Source organism: Heptranchias perlo, chromosome 4, assembly GCF_035084215.1.
Source record: "Heptranchias perlo isolate sHepPer1 chromosome 4, sHepPer1.hap1, whole genome shotgun sequence".
Taxonomy (NCBI): Eukaryota; Metazoa; Chordata; class Chondrichthyes; order Hexanchiformes; family Hexanchidae; genus Heptranchias; species Heptranchias perlo.
This window is the reverse complement of record NC_090328.1, coordinates 104,030,130-104,047,047: the sequence shown is the minus strand read 5'-3', so window position 1 is coordinate 104,047,047 and position 16,918 is coordinate 104,030,130. Positions and strand designations below refer to the sequence as shown.

General features: G+C 66.0%; 1 protein-coding gene across 3 annotated transcripts in view; it reads right to left on the bottom strand.

Annotated features, from left to right (window-relative positions):
- Positions 1 to 16,918, bottom strand: part of LOC137321172 (uro-adherence factor A-like) — a 95,957-nt gene that overhangs the window by 60,142 nt on the left and 18,897 nt on the right. For all 3 annotated transcript variants that reach the window (XM_067983434.1, XM_067983435.1, XM_067983436.1), the window contains exons 7-8: positions 16,743 to 16,874; positions 1,512 to 2,287 (exon numbers count right to left, since the gene is read on the bottom strand). In XM_067983434.1, coding sequence (XP_067839535.1) covers positions 1,512 to 2,287; positions 16,743 to 16,874 — 908 coding nt within the window. The remainder of the gene's footprint in view (positions 1 to 1,511; positions 2,288 to 16,742; positions 16,875 to 16,918) is intronic.

Sequence of the window (16,918 nt, the reverse complement as noted above, 5' to 3'; positions counted from 1 at the left end):
CTTACACATACACTTGATAAAAAAAATGCTGGAAAAGGATTAGTATATAATTACTAACACATTTAAATGATGTTTATAAATTTATATTTAGCCTCCATTGAGCGATTATAATGCACATTTTATACATTACATATAAACTATTTCTGTATAGCTTGTTATGTACATTAGTTTATATTACACATTTGTACATTTACATTTATTGTGTCCTTACAGTCACACAATTGTGATACTGACAGTGATCACTGAGTGCTTTATTTGCTATGCTAAGTGTCCAGGATAGCGGTGAAGAGCTACTGATACTTGTCCCAACAGAGTTAGTGCTGGATGTGCCCAGCCCCGACCCACTGCCAGCAAACAAACGTGGAGCCAAGGACAGTAGAGTCTGATTCACTGTGAATGGAGGCAGATAAAGGGGATCCATGTGTATGGTTGAAGAGGAAAACCCGGCATGAGCTTCAAGAGCATGAAGAGATAGAGCTGAACATTTCTTCTAAGCAGGGAGATCTTGGACAGGGGAGGGGGGGTGCTGGAAGAAGGGAGGATAACTAGTCCCGAGTCCCGTGATTTTCAGGATTTTCTTTTAATGCTCACCGTTCATATGGGAAATTTAACCCCGTCAAAAACTGTGTTTAATCATGAGGATTAAAATAACTTCTGCAAATTGCAGCTCTAAGTGTGAGCAATTCTGGGCCTGCAACTGCTGCTCAACACCACAGTGCCCCAAATGCATTCCCCTATCCTTCTCAGTGCTCAACCACTTCAAACTGACTTCTGATTTTAGAGAGGAATAAATCTGATTTTTTTTTTAAAAACAAGTCATTCACCACAAGTTTGCATTTCAAATTTCAAGATGCAAATTCACAGGCCACCAAGATTATTCTTTAAAAAAAGTTAAATAAAAAATGGTCACAAACAAATTATGCAGGTTTCCATAACTAAAGTATAAGATAGATATTGGAAAACTCCCACATATGTGCCAAAAAAATGGACAACTTTTGAGTAGTATAAAACCCGTAAACAAAGTTGTATGTTATGACTGAAGATTTTTTGTTCAATAAGTAGAAGACTACAAGGGGCATCACAGAATGCATCCAGCAGTCATCATTAACCCTTCTAGTTTGTTCAAGGAGTATGCAGCAAAGTAGCTTGTTTCCTGATTAGTAGGACTTGGCTTTGGTGTGGAAATGAATTTGCTTCTATTTTGTTTAGATGATGTTTGTGCAAGTTTTTTGTGGGTTATAGTTTTTTTTACTCTGTCAGCTATGTAGCATGAACAGATGTTTGTGTACTGAAGCTTCAGAATGCTTGGACCAGGTGAGGCATCTGCTACTGATCGAGCTGGTTCACTGATGAGGTGTGTGAGCACACAGCGGCTTGAATTTTAAACAGCCAAAGGCTCACAGTAAAGTAATTCTGATCAGTTACTTCACATACTTGAATCACTTCTATGCAGGAGATAACCATCATTAATCAATCATATGCTGTTTTAAAGTACATATAAAATTATTTACCTGATGACATTGGTCCTTTGACAACTTTATTTTTGTTTGGAGTTTCAGGTCCCGTACACAAAATTATTTTGAGTCTTTTTCTGTTACTTGCTACTGCTTTGGGCAAATTGACCGAACTACCAGATTCTGCAGAGTTCTTAGAATTTACTGCACCCTGCTCAGACACTCTGAACTTTTCTGTTCCGCTTGCTTTTTCTGCATCACATAAAGGTAGTTCTTCCTGGAAGGCCTCTTGTTCATCTCTGTTGCTCTGAATTATAGCACATTTTTTTCCTGATTTTCCTTGTTTTTGATATCCTAATTTTGTTTTTTGTTTGGGAGTCAAAGATAGTTTAGAGGAGGATGAAGGTTCAGTTTGTAATTCCTCCTGTTCTCCCTCCACATTATTCCTCAAGAGAGGTACAGCAGACCTTTTGCCAGCTTCTTCTGGTTTAATTAGTTTATTCAGTTTGGGAGTTTTTTTGCCCTCCAACTGTTTAGGAAGGGACAAGGGCTCATGTAGTAATTTCTCTTGTTTTTCATATGTGGCAGCAACTTCCTTTCTTGCTGTTTTCTGGTGTTTTTCTTTCTTTTTTATTTCCGTTATGTTTGACACAGATTTATTTTCCTGCTCATCTGGCTTCTGGCTTAATACTTGGGTCTTCCTTGGTATAATAATCCGTGACTCAAAACTGAAGCTCTCCTCTTCCATCAATTCAAACTCAAAGTCATTACACTTGGGAGCTGAAATACTAGGCACAACTTGTGCTGGTGGTGGCAGTGCAGAAACAGCTGGTCTGTGAAAGGAACGTGATAAACAGATTTAAATTAGAGACTGCAACCTAGTTCTTTTATAAATGCTCATCTCACTGCCTCAAAAAAAAATCCATACTTTTTAGCTCACTGTCTATTAAACTCACCAGTGTCTTTTTTTGTGTGCAGAAAGATTATGAAGCTTAAATTGCTGGTTTTATTTTACTTAATTTTCAGGCACTAGTTTTTGATTAGAATTAGCATTAGGATTCTTTCACAAGGTAATGGGGGGCATTTGGCCAGTGAAAGACATATTTTATTCTAGGTTCCAGTTTGTGCGTGTGAAACAATCATGCAAATTGTTCTCCATCAAGAGATACATCATCGCTCTGGGTCAATTGTTTCTCCACTGTCAACTTTATATTTGAATGTAAATGTCACAAAAATTATGTATTTGTTTCTGCTCTCTTAACCTTTCCTTAAAACCCAATTCTTTGACCAAGCTTTTAATCACTCCACCTAATGTCTCCTTCTTTGGCTTGGTTTTTGTCTGATTATGCTTCTGTGAAGCACCTTGGAATGTTTTTCTATGTTAAAGGCACTATATAAAAATGCAAGTTGTTGCTGTTGTTGTAGCATTATTGTGGTAGCTGTCCCTTTAAGGGAGGGTCTTTGTACAGCGGGATTTTAACAGCTAGTCATGCACCTGGTCTAACCCAATACAATGTTGAGGTATTATAGTCTCCCTGCTAGCAGGCTTGAGAAAGTGCAACACTATTTTCAAATATATGCAGACTTCAGAAATGGTTAGTTTGTATTTGACTGACAGCTGCTTTTCAAATCCGAGAGGTCAACTATCCAAAATACAGAATATCCTGGCTTACTCTCTTCTGGGACATAAAAGGAAGGTTAGGTTTAAATCAAGAGTTTTAGAAGGTTCTCTTGAAGGGCAGTTGGATACAGTCTATGGGTAAACTCTGGGTGCTCTGAGAATCGAGGCTTAGAGGGAGAAATTTCTGAAGAAGAAACTGGTGACAGTTTGAAATTGCAGGTTTAATAAGAAATATGATTATGTTTAAAAGTATTATAGATGAAATTCATTTTTTTTTAAAACTGAGTTGCATTCATTTGTTTTTATCTATCCAAGCAAAGACAAAAAATGTTCTGCTGAAATTATATAAATATTTATATCCCTGTTAGATTATTTGCATATTTATTGTTTGTTTAATAAATTTGTTTAAACTCTGAACAAGGTTTTGCATTGCTCTACTGCTTTCCAATTATGAGGGTATAAGACAATCTAGTACCAACTGTAATAGGGTTTGCTGTTCATTTTCCAGGCACATTATCAAAACCATTCACGGCAAGGACAGACACTCTCAAAGGTTTGAGGAGATGAGACTTGCTTGAGAGTGATGTGAAAAATATGACCGCTTAAGTAATCCAGAATAAGGTAGCTTAAAAAGACCCAAAAACTTAACAGTAATAATATCTGAAAACCCCTACTTCAAAGAATTCAGAGTTTAAAAATGTGAGGTTCAGGAGTTCTTCCGAAATTCTAGTGATTGATTCAGACGATGACTTGCTTTAAATTCCCTACTTAAGAGATATAGCATAATGTACAGAAAGTGTTACAAGAAGACAGAACCAACTGAATTAACTGCAGCAGTGTCTGAATCCGTACCTCACTTGGCATTGGGAAGTGAAAACTTATACAGTGTTCAACCGTCTTATCTCCATGTTCCTAAAGGATATGACACGGTCACAGCTTAAAGTAGTTCACGACAGAAGCTCTACTAATGCAGCTAACAGATAAAAATTTAATTTCTCCAAAAATAGAGCAGGTTGGGCTGTGGAAGGTCATGGGCTACCATAGAAGACTAATCCACAATTTATTTATTTTCATATAAAAACAGTCCCATACATCACAAAATACAAAAAATGAATACCTATCACATCAGCACATTTAATTCAGTATTAAAATCAAATATATGAAATTAAAGTTAGAAGGGAGGGAATGGAATTCATTTCTTTTTCAGGTCAGCTTAAGGTTCCCAAGCCGCCCGGTTTCAGCTGGACTCTCCCGAATGCTGCTGCTGGCAACTTGGGAGAAAAGTTTGTTGTATTGCCAGTTTGCGTACTCAAGTCGGTGCTGCAGTCTGTCCTTGTGCAGACACTATGGTTAATGGACAGAAAACAGAGAGTAGGAATAAATGGGTCATTTTCGGTTTGACAGGTTGCAACCAGTGGGGCTCCGGAGGGATCTGTGCTTGGGTCTCAACTATTTACAATCTATATTAATGACTTGGATGAAGGGACCGAGTGTAATATATCCAAGTTTGCTGATGATACAAAGCTAGGTGGGAAAGTAAGCTGTGAGGAGGGCGCAAAAAGTCTGCAAAGGGATATAGGCAGGTTAAGCAAATAGGCAAGAAGGTGGCAGATGGAATATAATGTGGGGAAATGTGAGGTTATTCACTTTGGTAGGAAAAACAGAAACACAGAATATTTTTTAAAATGGTGAGAAACTATTAAATGTTGGTGTTCAGATGGATTTGGGTGTCCTTGTAAGCAAAATACAGAAAGTTAGTTTGCAGGTACAGCAAGCAATTAGGAAGGCAAATGGTATGTTGGCCTTTATTGCAAGGGGGTTGGAGTACAAGAGTAAGGAAGTCTTGCTGCAATTGTACAGGGCTTTGGTGAGACCACACCTGGAGTACCGTGTACAGTTTTGGCCTCCTTACCTAAGGAAGGATATACTTGGCTTAGAGGGGGGCAATGAAGGCTCCTTAGATTGATTCCTGGGATGAGAGGGTTGGTCTATGAGGAAAGATTGAGTAGAATGGGCCTAAACTCGCTGGAGTTTGGAAGAATGAGAGGTGATCACATTGAAACATATAAGATGCTGAGAGGCTGTTTAACCCTGGCTGGAGAGTCTAGAACTAGGGGGCATAGACTCGGGATAAGGGGTCGGCCATTTAGGACTGAGATGAGGAGAAATTTCTTCACTCAGAGGGTGGTGAATCTTTGGAATTCTCAACACCAGAGGGCTGTGGATGCTCAGTCATTGAGTATATTCAAAACTGAGATTGATAAATTTTTGGAATCTAAGGGAGTCAAGGTGATCAGGCGGGAAAGTGGAGTGGACGACAGCCATGATCTTGTTGAATGGTGGAGCGGGGGGGGGGGGGGGGGCGGATAAAGAGGACCCCCCCCGGCAGCCACGGGGGCGGGGCGGACCCCTCCGCAGCCACGGGGGCGGGGCGGACCCCTCCGCAGCCACGGGGGCGGGGCGGACCCCTCCGCAGCCACGGGGGCGGGGCGGACCCCTCCGCAGCCACGGGGGCGGGGCGGACCCCTCCGCAGCCACGGGGGCGGGGCGGACCCCTCCGCAGCCACGGGGGCGGGGCGGACCCCTCCGCAGCCACGGGGGCGGGGCGGACCCCTCCGCAGCCACGGGGGCGGGGCGGACCCCTCCGCAGCCACGGGGGCGGGGCGGACCCCTCCGCAGCCACGGGGGCGGGGCGGACCCCTCCGCAGCCACGGGGGCGGGGCGGACCCCTCCGCAGCCACGGGGGCGGGGCGGACCCCTCCGCAGCCACGGGGGCGGGGCGGACCCCTCCGCAGCCACGGGGGCGGGGCGGACCCCTCCGCAGCCACGGGGGCGGGGCGGACCCCTCCGCAGCCACGGGGGCGGGGCGGACCCCTCCGCAGCCACGGGGGCGGGGCGGACCCCTCCGCAGCCACGGGGGCGAGGCGGACCCCTCCGCAGCCACGGGGGCGAGGCGGACCCCTCCGCAGCCACGGGGGCGAGGCGGACCCCTCCGCAGCCACGGGGGCGAGGCGGACCCCTCCGCAGCCACGGGGGCGAGGCGGACCCCTCCGCAGCCACGGGGGCGAGGCGGACCCCTCCGCAGCCACGGGGGCGAGGCGGACCCCTCCGCAGCCACGGGGGCGAGGCGGACCCCTCCGCAGCCACGGGGGCGAGGCGGACCCCTCCGCAGCCACGGGGGCGAGGCGGACCCCTCCGCAGCCACGGGGGCGAGGCGGACCCCTCCGCAGCCACGGGGGCGAGGCGGACCCCTCCGCAGCCACGGGGGCGAGGCGGACCCCTCCGCAGCCACGGGGGCGAGGCGGACCCCTCCGCAGCCACGGGGGCGAGGCGGACCCCTCCGCAGCCACGGGGGCGAGGCGGACCCCTCCGCAGCCACGGGGGCGAGGCGGACCCCTCCGCAGCCACGGGGGCGAGGCGGACCCCTCCGCAGCCACGGGGGCGAGGCGGACCCCTCCGCAGCCACGGGGGCGAGGCGGACCCCTCCGCAGCCACGGGGGCGAGGCGGACCCCTCCGCAGCCACGGGGGCGAGGCGGACCCCTCCGCAGCCACGGGGGCGAGGCGGACCCCTCCGCAGCCACGGGGGCGAGGCGGACCCCTCCGCAGCCACGGGGGCGAGGCGGACCCCTCCGCAGCCACGGGGGCGAGGCGGACCCCTCCGCAGCCACGGGGGCGAGGCGGACCCCTCCGCAGCCACGGGGGCGAGGCGGACCCCTCCGCAGCCACGGGGGCGAGGCGGACCCCTCCGCAGCCACGGGGGCGAGGCGGACCCCTCCGCAGCCACGGGGGCGAGGCGGACCCCTCCGCAGCCACGGGGGCGAGGCGGACCCCTCCGCAGCCACGGGGGCGAGGCGGACCCCTCCGCAGCCACGGGGGCGAGGCGGACCCCTCCGCAGCCACGGGGGCGAGGCGGACCCCTCCGCAGCCACGGGGGCGAGGCGGACCCCTCCGCAGCCACGGGGGCGAGGCGGACCCCTCCGCAGCCACGGGGGCGAGGCGGACCCCTCCGCAGCCACGGGGGCGAGGCGGACCCCTCCGCAGCCACGGGGGCGAGGCGGACCCCTCCGCAGCCACGGGGGCGAGGCGGACCCCTCCGCAGCCACGGGGGCGAGGCGGACCCCTCCGCAGCCACGGGGGCGAGGCGGACCCCTCCGCAGCCACGGGGGCGAGGCGGACCCCTCCGCAGCCACGGGGGCGAGGCGGACCCCTCCGCAGCCACGGGGGCGAGGCGGACCCCTCCGCAGCCACGGGGGCGAGGCGGACCCCTCCGCAGCCACGGGGGCGAGGCGGACCCCTCCGCAGCCACGGGGGCGAGGCGGACCCCTCCGCAGCCACGGGGGCGAGGCGGACCCCTCCGCAGCCACGGGGGCGAGGCGGACCCCTCCGCAGCCACGGGGGCGAGGCGGACCCCTCCGCAGCCACGGGGGCGAGGCGGACCCCTCCGCAGCCACGGGGGCGAGGCGGACCCCTCCGCAGCCACGGGGGCGAGGCGGACCCCTCCGCAGCCACGGGGGCGAGGCGGACCCCTCCGCAGCCACGGGGGCGAGGCGGACCCCTCCGCAGCCACGGGGGCGAGGCGGACCCCTCCGCAGCCACGGGGGCGAGGCGGACCCCTCCGCAGCCACGGGGGCGAGGCGGACCCCTCCGCAGCCACGGGGGCGAGGCGGACCCCTCCGCAGCCACGGGGGCGAGGCGGACCCCTCCGCAGCCACGGGGGCGAGGCGGACCCCTCCGCAGCCACGGGGGCGAGGCGGACCCCTCCGCAGCCACGGGGGCGAGGCGGACCCCTCCGCAGCCACGGGGGCGAGGCGGACCCCTCCGCAGCCACGGGGGCGAGGCGGACCCCTCCGCAGCCACGGGGGCGAGGCGGACCCCTCCGCAGCCACGGGGGCGAGGCGGACCCCTCCGCAGCCACGGGGGCGAGGCGGACCCCTCCGCAGCCACGGGGGCGAGGCGGACCCCTCCGCAGCCACGGGGGCGAGGCGGACCCCTCCGCAGCCACGGGGGCGAGGCGGACCCCTCCGCAGCCACGGGGGCGAGGCGGACCCCTCCGCAGCCACGGGGGCGAGGCGGACCCCTCCGCAGCCACGGGGGCGAGGCGGACCCCTCCGCAGCCACGGGGGCGAGGCGGACCCCTCCGCAGCCACGGGGGCGAGGCGGACCCCTCCGCAGCCACGGGGGCGAGGCGGACCCCTCCGCAGCCACGGGGGCGAGGCGGACCCCTCCGCAGCCACGGGGGCGAGGCGGACCCCTCCGCAGCCACGGGGGCGAGGCGGACCCCTCCGCAGCCACGGGGGCGAGGCGGACCCCTCCGCAGCCACGGGGGCGAGGCGGACCCCTCCGCAGCCACGGGGGCGAGGCGGACCCCTCCGCAGCCACGGGGGCGAGGCGGACCCCTCCGCAGCCACGGGGGCGAGGCGGACCCCTCCGCAGCCACGGGGGCGAGGCGGACCCCTCCGCAGCCACGGGGGCGAGGCGGACCCCTCCGCAGCCACGGGGGCGAGGCGGACCCCTCCGCAGCCACGGGGGCGAGGCGGACCCCTCCGCAGCCACGGGGGCGAGGCGGACCCCTCCGCAGCCACGGGGGCGAGGCGGACCCCTCCGCAGCCACGGGGGCGAGGCGGACCCCTCCGCAGCCACGGGGGCGAGGCGGACCCCTCCGCAGCCACGGGGGCGAGGCGGACCCCTCCGCAGCCACGGGGGCGAGGCGGACCCCTCCGCAGCCACGGGGGCGAGGCGGACCCCTCCGCAGCCACGGGGGCGAGGCGGACCCCTCCGCAGCCACGGGGGCGAGGCGGACCCCTCCGCAGCCACGGGGGCGAGGCGGACCCCTCCGCAGCCACGGGGGCGAGGCGGACCCCTCCGCAGCCACGGGGGCGAGGCGGACCCCTCCGCAGCCACGGGGGCGAGGCGGACCCCTCCGCAGCCACGGGGGCGAGGCGGACCCCTCCGCAGCCACGGGGGCGAGGCGGACCCCTCCGCAGCCACGGGGGCGAGGCGGACCCCTCCGCAGCCACGGGGGCGAGGCGGACCCCTCCGCAGCCACGGGGGCGAGGCGGACCCCTCCGCAGCCACGGGGGCGAGGCGGACCCCTCCGCAGCCACGGGGGCGAGGCGGACCCCTCCGCAGCCACGGGGGCGAGGCGGACCCCTCCGCAGCCACGGGGGCGAGGCGGACCCCTCCGCAGCCACGGGGGCGAGGCGGACCCCTCCGCAGCCACGGGGGCGAGGCGGACCCCTCCGCAGCCACGGGGGCGAGGCGGACCCCTCCGCAGCCACGGGGGCGAGGCGGACCCCTCCGCAGCCACGGGGGCGAGGCGGACCCCTCCGCAGCCACGGGGGCGAGGCGGACCCCTCCGCAGCCACGGGGGCGAGGCGGACCCCTCCGCAGCCACGGGGGCGAGGCGGACCCCTCCGCAGCCACGGGGGCGAGGCGGACCCCTCCGCAGCCACGGGGGCGAGGCGGACCCCTCCGCAGCCACGGGGGCGAGGCGGACCCCTCCGCAGCCACGGGGGCGAGGCGGACCCCTCCGCAGCCACGGGGGCGAGGCGGACCCCTCCGCAGCCACGGGGGCGAGGCGGACCCCTCCGCAGCCACGGGGGCGAGGCGGACCCCTCCGCAGCCACGGGGGCGAGGCGGACCCCTCCGCAGCCACGGGGGCGAGGCGGACCCCTCCGCAGCCACGGGGGCGAGGCGGACCCCTCCGCAGCCACGGGGGCGAGGCGGACCCCTCCGCAGCCACGGGGGCGAGGCGGACCCCTCCGCAGCCACGGGGGCGAGGCGGACCCCTCCGCAGCCACGGGGGCGAGGCGGACCCCTCCGCAGCCACGGGGGCGAGGCGGACCCCTCCGCAGCCACGGGGGCGAGGCGGACCCCTCCGCAGCCACGGGGGCGAGGCGGACCCCTCCGCAGCCACGGGGGCGAGGCGGACCCCTCCGCAGCCACGGGGGCGAGGCGGACCCCTCCGCAGCCACGGGGGCGAGGCGGACCCCTCCGCAGCCACGGGGGCGAGGCGGACCCCTCCGCAGCCACGGGGGCGAGGCGGACCCCTCCGCAGCCACGGGGGCGAGGCGGACCCCTCCGCAGCCACGGGGGCGAGGCGGACCCCTCCGCAGCCACGGGGGCGAGGCGGACCCCTCCGCAGCCACGGGGGCGAGGCGGACCCCTCCGCAGCCACGGGGGCGAGGCGGACCCCTCCGCAGCCACGGGGGCGAGGCGGACCCCTCCGCAGCCACGGGGGCGAGGCGGACCCCTCCGCAGCCACGGGGGCGAGGCGGACCCCTCCGCAGCCACGGGGGCGAGGCGGACCCCTCCGCAGCCACGGGGGCGAGGCGGACCCCTCCGCAGCCACGGGGGCGAGGCGGACCCCTCCGCAGCCACGGGGGCGAGGCGGACCCCTCCGCAGCCACGGGGGCGAGGCGGACCCCTCCGCAGCCACGGGGGCGAGGCGGACCCCTCCGCAGCCACGGGGGCGAGGCGGACCCCTCCGCAGCCACGGGGGCGAGGCGGGGGGGGACCCCTCCGCAGCCACGGGGGCGAGGCGGACCCCTCCGCAGCCACGGGGGCGAGGCGGGGGGGGGACCCCTCCGCAGCCACGGGGGCGAGGCGGACCCCTCCGCAGCCACGGGGGCGAGGCGGGGGGGGGACCCCTCCGCAGCCACGGGGGAGAGGCGGGGGGGGACCCCTCCGCAGCCACGGGGGCGGGGCGGACCCCTCCGCAGCCACGGGGGCGGGGCGGACCCCTCCGCAGCCACGGGGGCGAGGCGGACCCCTCCGCAGCCACGGGGGCGAGGCGGGGGGGGGACCCCTCCGCAGCCACGGGGGCGAGGCGGACCCCTCCGCAGCCACGGGGGCGAGGCGGGGGGGGGACCCCTCCGCAGCCACGGGGGCGAGGCGGACCCCTCCGCAGCCACGGGGGCGAGGCGGGGGGGGGACCCCTCCGCAGCCACGGGGGCGAGGCGGACCCCTCCGCAGCCACGGGGGCGAGGCGGGGGGGGGACCCCTCCGCAGCCACGGGGGAGAGGCGGGGGGGGGACCCCTCCGCAGCCACGGGGGCGAGGCGGGGGGGGGACCCCTCCGCAGCCACGGGGGCGAGGCGGACCCCTCCGCAGCCACGGGGGCGAGGCGGGGGGGGGACCCCTCCGCAGCCACGGGGGCGAGGCGGACCCCTCCGCAGCCACGGGGGCGAGGCGGACCCCTCCGCAGCCACGGGGGCGAGGCGGGGGGGGGACCCCTCCGCAGCCACGGGGGAGAGGCGGGGGGGGGACCCCTCCGCAGCCACGGGGGCGGGGCGGACCCCTCCGCAGCCACGGGGGCGGGGCGGACCCCTCCGCAGCCACGGGGGCGAGGCGGACCCCTCCGCAGCCACGGGGGCGAGGCGGGGGGGGGACCCCTCCGCAGCCACGGGGGCGAGGCGGACCCCTCCGCAGCCACGGGGGCGAGGCGGGGGGGGGACCCCTCCGCAGCCACGGGGGCGAGGCGGACCCCTCCGCAGCCACGGGGGCGAGGCGGGGGGGGGACCCCTCCGCAGCCACGGGGGCGAGGCGGACCCCTCCGCAGCCACGGGGGCGAGGCGGGGGGGGGACCCCTCCGCAGCCACGGGGGAGAGGCGGGGGGGGGACCCCTCCGCAGCCACGGGGGCGAGGCGGGGGGGGGACCCCTCCGCAGCCACGGGGGCGAGGCGGACCCCTCCGCAGCCACGGGGGCGAGGCGGGGGGGGGACCCCTCCGCAGCCACGGGGGCGAGGCGGGGGGGGGACCCCTCCGCAGCCACGGGGGCGAGGCGGGGGGGGGACCCCTCCGCAGCCACGGGGGAGAGGCGGGGGGGGGACCCCTCCGCAGCCACGGGGGAGAGGCGGGGGGGGGACCCCTCCGCAGCCACGGGGGCGAGGCGGGGGGGGGACCCCTCCGCAGCCACGGGGGCGAGGCGGGGGGGGGACCCCTCCGCAGCCACGGGGGCGAGGCGGGGGGGGGACCCCTCCGCAGCCACGGGGGCGGGGAGGGGACCCCTCCGCAGCCACGGGGGCGGGGAGGGGACCCCTCCGCAGCCACGGGGGCGGGGCGGACCCCTCCGCAGCCACGGGGGCGGGGCGGACCCCTCCGCAGCCACGGGGGCGGGGCGGACCCCTCCGCAGCCACGGGGGCGGGGCGGACCCCTCCGCAGCCACGGGGGCGGGGCGGACCCCTCCGCAGCCACGGGGGCGGGGCGGACCCCTCCGCAGCCACGGGGGCGGGGCGGACCCCTCCGCAGCCACGGGGGCGGGGCGGACCCCTCCGCAGCCACGGGGGCGAGGCGGGGGGGGGACCCCTCCGCAGCCACGGGGGCGAGGCGGGGGGGGGACCCCTCCGCAGCCACGGGGGCGAGGCGGGGGGGGGACCCCTCCGCAGCCACGGGGGCGAGGCGGACCCCTCCGCAGCCACGGGGGCGAGGCGGGGGGGGGACCCCTCCGCAGCCACGGGGGCGAGGCGGACCCCTCCGCAGCCACGGGGGAGAGGCGGACCCCTCCGCAGCCACGGGGGCGAGGCGGACCCCTCCGCAGCCACGGGGGCGAGGCGGACCCCTCCGCAGCCACGGGGGCGAGGCGGACCCCTCCGCAGCCACGGGGGCGAGGCGGACCCCTCCGCAGCCACGGGGGCGAGGCGGACCCCTCCGCAGCCACGGGGGCGAGGCGGACCCCTCCGCAGCCACGGGGGCGAGGCGGACCCCTCCGCAGCCACGGGGGCGAGGCGGACCCCTCCGCAGCCACGGGGGCGAGGCGGACCCCTCCGCAGCCACGGGGGCGAGGCGGACCCCTCCGCAGCCACGGGGGCGAGGCGGACCCCTCCGCAGCCACGGGGGCGAGGCGGGGGGGGGACCCCTCCGCAGCCACGGGGGCGAGGCGGGGGGGGGACCCCTCCGCAGCCACGGGGGCGAGGCGGGGGGGGGACCCCTCCGCAGCCACGGGGGAGAGGCGGACCCCTCCGCAGCCACGGGGGAGAGGCGGGGGGGGGACCCCTCCGCAGCCACGGGGGCGAGGCGGGGGGGGGACCCCTCCGCAGCCACGGGGGCGGGGGGGGGACCCCTCCGCAGCCACGGGGGCGGGGAGGGGACCCCTCCGCAGCCACGGGGGCGGGGAGGGGACCCCTCCGCAGCCACGGGGGCGGGGAGGGGACCCCTCCGCAGCCACGGGGGCGGGGAGGGGACCCCTCCGCAGCCACGGGGGCGGGGAGGGGACCCCTCCGCAGCCACGGGGGCGGGGAGGGGACCCCTCCGCAGCCACGGGGGCGGGGAGGGGACCCCTCCGCAGCCACGGGGGCGGGGAGGGGACCCCTCCGCAGCCACGGGGGCGGGGAGGGGACCCCTCCGCAGCCACGGGGGCGGGGAGGGGACCCCTCCGCAGCCACGGGGGCGGGGAGGGGACCCCTCCGCAGCCACGGGGGCGGGGAGGGGACCCCTCCGCAGCCACGGGGGCGGGGAGGGGACCCCTCCGCAGCCACGGGGGCGGGGAGGGGACCCCTCCGCAGCCACGGGGGCGGGGAGGGGACCCCTCCGCAGCCACGGGGGCGGGGAGGGGACCCCTCCGCAGCCACGGGGGCGGGGAGGGGACCCCTCCGCAGCCACGGGGGCGGGGAGGGGACCCCTCCGCAGCCACGGGGGCGGGGAGGGGACCCCTCCGCAGCCACGGGGGCGGGGAGGGGACCCCTCCGCAGCCACGGGGGCGGGGAGGGGACCCCTCCGCAGCCACGGGGGCGGGGAGGGGACCCCTCCGCAGCCACGGGGGCGGGGAGGGGACCCCTCCGCAGCCACGGGGGCGGGGAGGGGACCCCTCCGCAGCCACGGGGGCGGGGAGGGGACCCCTCCGCAGCCACGGGGGCGGGGAGGGGACCCCTCCGCAGCCACGGGGGCGGGGAGGGGACCCCTCCGCAGCCACGGGGGCGGGGAGGGGACCCCTCCGCAGCCACGGGGGCGGGGAGGGGACCCCTCCGCAGCCACGGGGGCGGGGAGGGGACCCCTCCGCAGCCACGGGGGCGGGGAGGGGACCCCTCCGCAGCCACGGGGGCGGGGAGGGGACCCCTCCGCAGCCACGGGGGCGGGGAGGGGACCCCTCCGCAGCCACGGGGGCGGGGAGGGGACCCCTCCGCAGCCACGGGGGCGGGGAGGGGACCCCTCCGCAGCCACGGGGGCGGGGAGGGGACCCCTCCGCAGCCACGGGGGCGGGGAGGGGACCCCTCCGCAGCCACGGGGGCGGGGAGGGGACCCCTCCGCAGCCACGGGGGCGGGGAGGGGACCCCTCCGCAGCCACGGGGGCGGGGAGGGGACCCCTCCGCAGCCACGGGGGCGGGGAGGGGACCCCTCCGCAGCCACGGGGGCGGGGCGGACCCCTCCGCAGCCACGGGGGCGGGGCGGACCCCTCCGCAGCCACGGGGGCGGGGCGGACCCCTCCGCAGCCACGGGGGCGGGGCGGACCCCTCCGCAGCCACGGGGGCGGGGCGGACCCCTCCGCAGCCACGGGGGCGGGGCGGACCCCTCCGCAGCCACGGGGGCGGGGCGGACCCCTCCGCAGCCACGGGGGCGAGGCGGGGGGGGGACCCCTCCGCAGCCACGGGGGCGAGGCGGGGGGGGGACCCCTCCGCAGCCACGGGGGCGAGGCGGGGGGGGGACCCCTCCGCAGCCACGGGGGCGAGGCGGGGGGGGGACCCCTCCGCAGCCACGGGGGCGAGGCGGGGGGGGGAACCCCTCCGCAGCCACGGGGGCGAGGCGGGGGGGGGACCCCTCCGCAGCCACGGGGGCGAGGCGGGGGGGGGACCCCTCCGCAGCCACGGGGGCGAGGCGGGGGGGGGACCCCTCCGCAGCCACGGGGGCGAGGCGGGGGGGGGACCCCTCCGCAGCCACGGGGGCGAGGCGGGGGGGGGACCCCTCCGCAGCCACGGGGGCGAGGCGGGGGGGGGACCCCTCCGCAGCCACGGGGGCGAGGCGGGGGGGGGACCCCTCCGCAGCCACGGGGGCGAGGCGGGGGGGGGACCCCTCCGCAGCCACGGGGGCGAGGCGGGGGGGGGACCCCTCCGCAGCCACGGGGGCGAGGCGGGGGGGGGACCCCTCCGCAGCCACGGGGGCGAGGCGGGGGGGGGACCCCTCCGCAGCCACGGGGGCGAGGCGGGGGGGGGACCCCTCCGCAGCCACGGGGGCGAGGCGGGGGGGGGACCCCTCCGCAGCCACGGGGGCGAGGCGGGGGGGGGACCCCTCCGCAGCCACGGGGGCGAGGCGGGGGGGGGACCCCTCCGCAGCCACGGGGGCGAGGCGGGGGGGGGACCCCTCCGCAGCCACGGGGGCGAGGCGGGGGGGGGACCCCTCCGCAGCCACGGGGGCGAGGCGGGGGGGGGACCCCTCCGCAGCCACGGGGGCGAGGCGGGGGGGGGACCCCTCCGCAGCCACGGGGGCGAGGCGGGGGGGGGACCCCTCCGCAGCCACGGGGGCGAGGCGGGGGGGGGACCCCTCCGCAGCCACGGGGCGAGGCGGGGCGGGGACCCCTCCGCAGCCACGGGGCGAGGCGGGGGGGACCCCTCCGGAGTCAGGGATGTGGGAGCAGAACATCACATGATCAAACCTCCAGGAATGCCTCGAACCAGAGTTGGCATGAACCTCCAGCTAATTAATTTTCATTCAAAACCTGCACAGGATGTCCAAGAACGAAGCTTTGTGAGCCAAAAAGTGGTTCTCTCTGAACCCCAAATTATTGCATATATATATATGAAATCATGGGCTGCACCTGCCATATACTTCCTACAAGTGCTGCATCTGACTGGTAGCGCCTGATCAAAGAATCATCCCCCTGTTGGATGAGCCTTTCATGAATGGAAAATGACAAGCTACAAGAGCACAGATCGCCACTGGTAACATCAGATTGTGCAAGCCTGGCCTAAAACCTCCTACTGTAACTCATTCATTCCCAGGACCTCAACTGTGGAACTTCTGATCTCGCTCAGTCTTTCTTTCCTCATAAATTGTTCATGCCTTTGAAACCCAAGCTTGGTGTCATCCAATCATCAATTTCCTGATTTACCTTATTTTCTCTTTTATCCTTTTCAACCATGATGGTGTTCTGGCCCTCCACCTTGATTTCTCAATAATTTTTTTAAAAAAGCAACTCTGGTTTTTAATTAATGTTTATCTGATAAAGAAATAAATGAATACTATAATGATTTTGATAATGCAGCATATGTAGCTATTTTTAAAATGGTTATGTTATTTTTAAAATTCAACAATGGCTCCTCTATGGCTCAGCTGTTCACTATCTGAACTACATCAGGAAGTTTGATTGCCAGTCTGTGCCATTACCTCATCTCAGTCAGCTCAGTGACCTCGATACCTCTGGATTAGGGATGGGAAAATAATAAGCAACAGTTCCTGTCCTAATCACTATTCAGCGACCCCTGCGCAAGTCAAGGGAGAATAGGACTGGGCTTAGCTGTAACGGTCCTCAAAGTTGAATAGCCTACTGATACTCACTGCTTAGGCAACACAGGCAAAGATCCAAAGGGCACCTGGTGCCCATGGAACCATACCCCTGCAAGAAGCCAATGCCTTTCGGAAGAGGAAGAGATAAAAATGATGAGAAAAATGTTGTAATGTTGTCATATTGTGAAACTCTAAACAGAATGGTCCTTTAAACATTTAAAGACGTACTTACTTCTTTCCAAAATAGTTGGACAAAATCTTCTGTTTTTCAAGTCCTGAAGTAGATGAGGCAATATTCTTTCCTTTGATTCCCACAAGTGGACTCTTCAAGACTATGGGTGTTACACTGGTGTTGAAACTCAGCCTGCAAAACATAATTTAGTAAATCGAGCTCAGTGGTGATGACAC